The sequence below is a fragment of the Mirounga angustirostris genome, unplaced genomic scaffold (assembly GCF_029215605.1).
Source record: "Mirounga angustirostris isolate CCGP_5_RB_7025 unplaced genomic scaffold, mMirAng1.0.hap1 SCAF_2, whole genome shotgun sequence".
Classification (NCBI taxonomy): Eukaryota; Metazoa; Chordata; class Mammalia; order Carnivora; family Phocidae; genus Mirounga; species Mirounga angustirostris.
This window is the reverse complement of record NW_026991710.1, coordinates 40,325,894-40,331,893: the sequence shown is the minus strand read 5'-3', so window position 1 is coordinate 40,331,893 and position 6,000 is coordinate 40,325,894. Positions and strand designations below refer to the sequence as shown.

Genomic DNA, 6,000 nt, shown 5'->3' with positions numbered 1-6,000 from the left:
TGAAATAACTAGGACAAGGAGAATATAACATGATATATGCCAACTCATGAAGATCAAGTTTGAAAGGGCAATATGACTTGGGTCTGTGTGTTTAAAAAAAAAAAGAAAATCAACTGAGAAATTGATTAAAACCAATTGTAGGCAACTTGGGGTGGGGAATCTTACCATATCCAGAAATTCATAAAACACTTGAAAAAACAAATATAAATTTAATAATAAACATTATGGTCAGGCTGTTTTATTAAGGAGGCAACCACACATACAAGTTCAGCTATAGAAATGTTTGCAAATCAAACTTCATGTGATCTAAAAGGACCATGCGTAATGTCAAAAATGGATGTCTGTACATTCAATAAAAATTTAAACATACATAGTCTAGATCATTCTGGAGTTATACAAATGTCTGGGGACACATGTATCTAATTTCCTTTCAAAAAAACTCTTATAAAAGTGATATATTGAGATAATTTTAAAAAGTATCTGACAATTATGAATGGTCCCCAGTTTTACAAAATGTGATTTCCAGGGCATGAAAACTGAAAAAAGTCAACTCTTCAGAGAGTGTTTTATATTATACAAACAAGTTCTGTAGAAAAATGATCCAGCAAATGCTTGAGTTAAGAATATTTATATTTTTTCCAATTTTTTACACTTTTATTAACACACTTACAAAAAAATAACATTCAAACACTGAGAAAATTAAATAACTTTGGAAGCAGAGCTCATAGCTTTCTGCTTACATATAAGTGACAATTCTGGGCTGTTGGCACAGAAAAATAATCAACATTCATAAAACCCTTACTACTATATATCAAACATAAGTTAAAATCATAGGCACTAGTTTATCAAATCCACATTTCTTCTGTAAGACTAACCACAGTGAATCCTTAGATATTCCCAAACAGAAAAATTGGCAACACACAAAGGCCGTCTAGTGAAAAGGCAATTTTTCTCTTTAGGAACCTAAAAGCCAATAGTCTGTGGTTGTACAACCGCAGGTAAAATAATGCTTTACCCAACTCAGACCCAAATACGTTTCTAACAAGTGATGAAGCATTTTAATAAAAAAAAAAAAATAGACATTTTTTTTCTGATGCAGCCATTTAAAAACAAAGTTAAATAACCTGAATACTCCTTTTGAAACAGATAATCTAACTTAATGTAATGGGTGTTTCAAATAGAGTTAAAATTCCTTGTAATTATTAGATTGCAGCATATTTTTCTTTTGCAATGTTGCACTGAAACTGAGACCTATTTTGTTTTGTGTACGTATGGTTTTAAAAAGAGACAGTGGCTAGTTCTTTCTTTTCCTTAGATTTTTACATGAGTTACCCCCCACCCAAAGCAGATGCTTTATCTTCCTCTGAACAGCAACATTTTTTAGTTCATCATCATGTGGAATTCTGGCGCCGCCCTTCCCTGACCCACACCCATCACCCTCAAATTCAAGGATACAATTTCTCCCTTGCATTATACACCAAAATACATTAGCACTGGCAGTTTAAATCTCCAGCTGCATGTGCTAACTGAATGACTCCCTATTGGTCAAGCTAATAAAAAATACCATGGTGTCACGGCAGAATTGGGGCCTTGGTTTTAAACATTTTATCATTCTCTCAACCTATCAACCTCAATGCTATCCTGAATATCAAGTCTCTCACTTGTCTCTCAATTTCTTTTGCCAACTTACAGAATGTCTTTGACTAACAGGAAATGAATTTATGTTCAAGTCTCTAAAATCCTTTAGGTAACCTGACTGCCAATATTTCAGAGCCATTCAAATTAAGTATTTTAAAACAGACCTCACCATGAAAAATGAGAAGCCCGCTGAAGGAAGTTTTAGTCTGGTAATTGTCTAATAAAACCAAAATAAGTGATTTCCAGGATATACATAAGGGCCACTAGAGAGCAAGTATTTAACAGATTAGAGTCATATGTAGTGGGTTTCATTTGTTACCAAAAATGTAAAAATTAATGTAAGGCAGAATCCAAGTCAAAAGGGACAGTATTTTCAAACGAGGTTTTACACAGTTACCTAGTTTAAAGTGGATCAACTTAAGTAGGATTCAGCAGGCTCTATCTTCCTACCACATAATAGACCATTGTGTCAATTAATAGTAACAATACAACTGTCATTACCAGAGATTTTATAAGTTAAGTGCATAGATTTTTTCCCCCTCTCTCTCATGGTATGGTATCGTTCCAGGTTGTAAGCACTGAGGCGGTGTTAGTTATATCAAGAATAAAGACACATACTACTTGCTCTTTCCTATCATGGAAACCTGCTAATAAAAAGACAATCTCTTAGTTCTGTAACAGATGTAATAGCATGTGAAGAAGTCGGCTTCAATAGCAAAGGCTATCTTTCCTGAGCCAGGAGCTATAAAGTTTAGAAAGATTGTACAACTGATATTAAGCCCTTTTGGCAATCAAAACAAACACGCAGAAGTCCGATATGTCAATGCAATACAGTGGATGCACGGTGTAACGTTATCTGATGGTGGTGATATGTGAGCTACATCCAAAACTTAAGATTAAACAAAATGACAGTTTTTCTGATACATCAGGTATCATGTTTGAAATCTCTAGCCTAGATTTCTTCCCACCCCCATCCTCCCTTCCATCTCAATTTCGTTTCTTGGAGTACTAGTGAAACACTAGTGAAACATTTTAGATAATTAGTCAGAATATTAGTTCTCATTAACACAAATATTTATTGATGCTATTTATACAGTAAATTAGGTTGAATGTGAAGTTTTGGATAGCTTGAATTCACCATTTTCTTGTGCACAAAGGTATTCTCTCATTTACAAATGGGCATTTCTCTTTGGCATCCATTAGTTTTTTGCCCAGATATTGGCCTGTCAAATATTTAAAAATCAACTTAGTTTCTACTAAACAAAACTAAATGTGATTCCATGGAGAGTGATTGTATGATTACCAAACACATCTGATGTTAAATGTCATTAAAGTGCTGCTTGATCATCTCTGTCAGTTTGTGCTAATTAAGACAGAGAGGGCTGGGATTTATAAACCCCAAGAGTCTTATCTGAACAGTCTGCATGTAAAAGTTGTCTTTTAGCCTGGTGAAGGGGTATCCATGAAGCTGTGGGCCTCTGCATTCCCATCTTTGCTGGTCAATAGCAGCCATCTTTCCAACTGTCATCTTTCATGCTACCATAGGTTTTAGGAGCTGGCAAGGATCTGAAATAAAGCAATTTTATAAAGTGATTTGTAAGGCTTTATGAAACATTACCATACTATCTCCCACATATATTAATTACTTTGCAGGTGGCATCCCGATCCAATGAAAGCTGTTCCAGGGGACTACTGAGATCAAAGCTCTAAACAGCCTATTAGCACAATTGTCCCACACCTGGCATTTCTAACTTTCCAGGTGACTTCACTAACATCTTTTTGTTAACACAGCTACTATAGAAAAGAAAGGAAAAGACTGTTTCATCTCTTCCAACAGCATGGATCACCAACATTTTAATTAATTAATTAATTAATTTGAGGGGGGCAGAGTGATGAATGTGACAGTAGAGACTTAGTGTCACCATCACTTTGAGAGGCAAAATGACAGTGTTTAAATGGACTTTTAAGTCAGACATACTTAGAACTGAAAGCCTTTAGTTGTGTAGTCTTAGGCAAATTACTTAACCTCATTAAATTTCAATATTCTCCTCTGAAAAACACGGATAATAACAGTTTAATATTTATGTTATTGTAATGTTTAATGTTACTGTAAAAATTCAATAAGGTACCTGTAAGTTATTTAGCACAGTGCATAGCAAAAAGCTGTTGTACTCTACTACTGAATTCAGAAATGTAATACATTTATCTTAGAATGAAAGAGATATGGGTAATTCAGTTTAAATGCTTACAAGATGAAAGCCATTTTTTCCCCCATGCAAATAAATATTTAAAGTTTAAGTATGCTTGGACTCCTAAGTTTACTGATGGTGGTAATCACATTCCTGAAAGGCAGATACTACGATTACACAGATGCATGGTTCCCAGCCTGGCTGGCCTCAGAATCACCTGAAGATTCAACAGACAAACAAAAAAATTACCCACAGATTTTGGCCTTCATACTAGATCTACTCTCTAGGGGTAAAACTTAGGCCTCTACATTTATATAAATTCTACAGAAGATTCTGAACTATATCAAAGTTTGAAAACCACCCTCCTAGATTATACTCAGATTTGGTAGCTAGAAGTTTTATCTTAAATCTCACTCTAGGTTCTAATGAGCTTCTTTATCTTTACTGAATAACATATTCAAAATGAACAAATATCACAACCAAATTGAGTGGTTCTAACAATTTTTTTCTAGGAGTTCTCACTGGTGCCTAATCATGTTAGGCATCTGTGTGAATTTTATCTGACCAAAGTGGAATGACACCCTTGTATCTTAAATGACGATTTCTTTAAAACAACAAAGTCACGTTTTATTCCAATTCTACTAAGACTCTAATGGGAACCCATTAGGACTCTCTAGGTTTGCTACCACGTGCTGTGATAAGCATAATTCTAAACTACCCACTTTCCTATGCTCAAGATTGTTTCAACAGAACATCTGTCACTTACCTGCGAACAGGCTGTGCAAGTTTGCTGCGAGGCACTGGTATACCCCCAGCAGAAGGGGCACTGGGTCTGGGCAAGCCACTTCTCATCGCGGTTGTCCCTGCAGGTCTGGTTAGAGTAGTGCTGTTGATATTGTTGGGAGGATTTGCTGGGACTGTGTTCTGAACCATGGGAGGCCCAGGTGAGGAGGTGGTCTGTGTGAGCTGTGTTGTTTCTTGGCTACCAGGAGAACCAGAGCCATGGTTACTAAATGCTTTTACTGGTTGCCGGAGAGCCAAAGGAGATGGTGCTGCAGGGGAGCGGAATTTGCCTGGAGAAGGTACTGCAGAATGGCAAAGAAAAATCAATGTTTTTAGTAGAAACTAAGTGTAAGTGAAACCAGTGCTTTATATTACACTTGATGACTAGGCCACCAGTATATCTGTATTCATGAAAACTTGCTTTACAGAAATGCAAAGAATAAAGAATATTTCTGGCTAACAAAACAAAACAAGATAACTGTAAGTCCTAAATAACCAAGTCCTTATTCAGAGGACTGCAACTATCCTTCGTTACAGTGTTTTAACTATGCCAGCTAGGAATCCACAATACCAGAAGAGAAAAGGCATTCAGGAATCTATTTCACTGTAGCAACTAATCTGGGCCACATTCTAGAAATGGAATAACGGTTGACTACCACATGGTTGACTAGAATTTGAAACATACTCTCCCTTCAAAAAACCATTCATGTAAACATGTATCAAGTATCTGGTGGCTGTACTTCAAAGTCCTATATCATCTACAGTGTAACTTAAGACTTGGAAATAAAACATTAAAAACAAAACAAAACAGCTTCTACTGTTGTGCTTCACCAAATAGAGAAGTTATAAATCTAAGGGCATATCAAGATGTGTATGAAGGCACAGGATAAAGATGGTACATTCTTCTGGAATGTCAATTCTATAAGTTAAAACACTTTTAAGTTAAAATAAATACTGATACATGAAAGAATAAAATGTAAAATTTGCATTGTTTTAAGCCAAAATAGGACTACAAATAAATATTGTGGTTATTCCTTAACATTATAAGTTCTGCTCTCCTAGGGGACACATTCATTGTTCCCTGTTTGTTTGGTTTAGCTAAGTCACCTCTAAAAGGGCATCAATTTTAGTTTCTTCAAATGTCCATGAATGGATACACCAAATGTAAATAAAAAAATATTACCCTGACCTGCTTATCTAACAAAGAATTTGGGAGGTGAAGAGAATGGGATGTGGAAGGAAAGAGGGAGAGCTGGATCAGAGACAGAACCAGGTCACCCTATTCTCTCTCAACCTCTATCAGGTTGGGGAGGACTGAAGGGAAAACCTTGGTCTTAAGACTCCAGAAATGGATTATTCCACACAACTCCATCTTCTTCACTTCTACTAA

At 35.8% G+C, this 6,000-nt stretch overlaps 1 protein-coding gene across 5 annotated transcripts in view; it reads right to left on the bottom strand.

The window, feature by feature from the left end:
* Window positions 1–204: 204 nt before the first annotated feature.
* SLAIN2 (SLAIN motif family member 2) overlaps window positions 205–6,000 on the bottom strand; it is an 83,297-nt gene continuing 77,501 nt past the window's right edge. For all 5 annotated transcript variants that reach the window (XR_010409393.1, XM_064584452.1, XM_054508930.2 and 2 more), the window contains 2 exons: window positions 4,594–4,912; window positions 205–3,204 (listed from right to left, as the gene is read on the bottom strand). Coding sequence is in view for 4 of the 5 variants with exons in the window: in XM_064584452.1 (XP_064440522.1) it covers window positions 3,138–3,204; window positions 4,594–4,912 (386 nt within the window). In the remaining variant the exon portion in view is untranslated. The remainder of the gene's footprint in view (window positions 3,205–4,593; window positions 4,913–6,000) is intronic.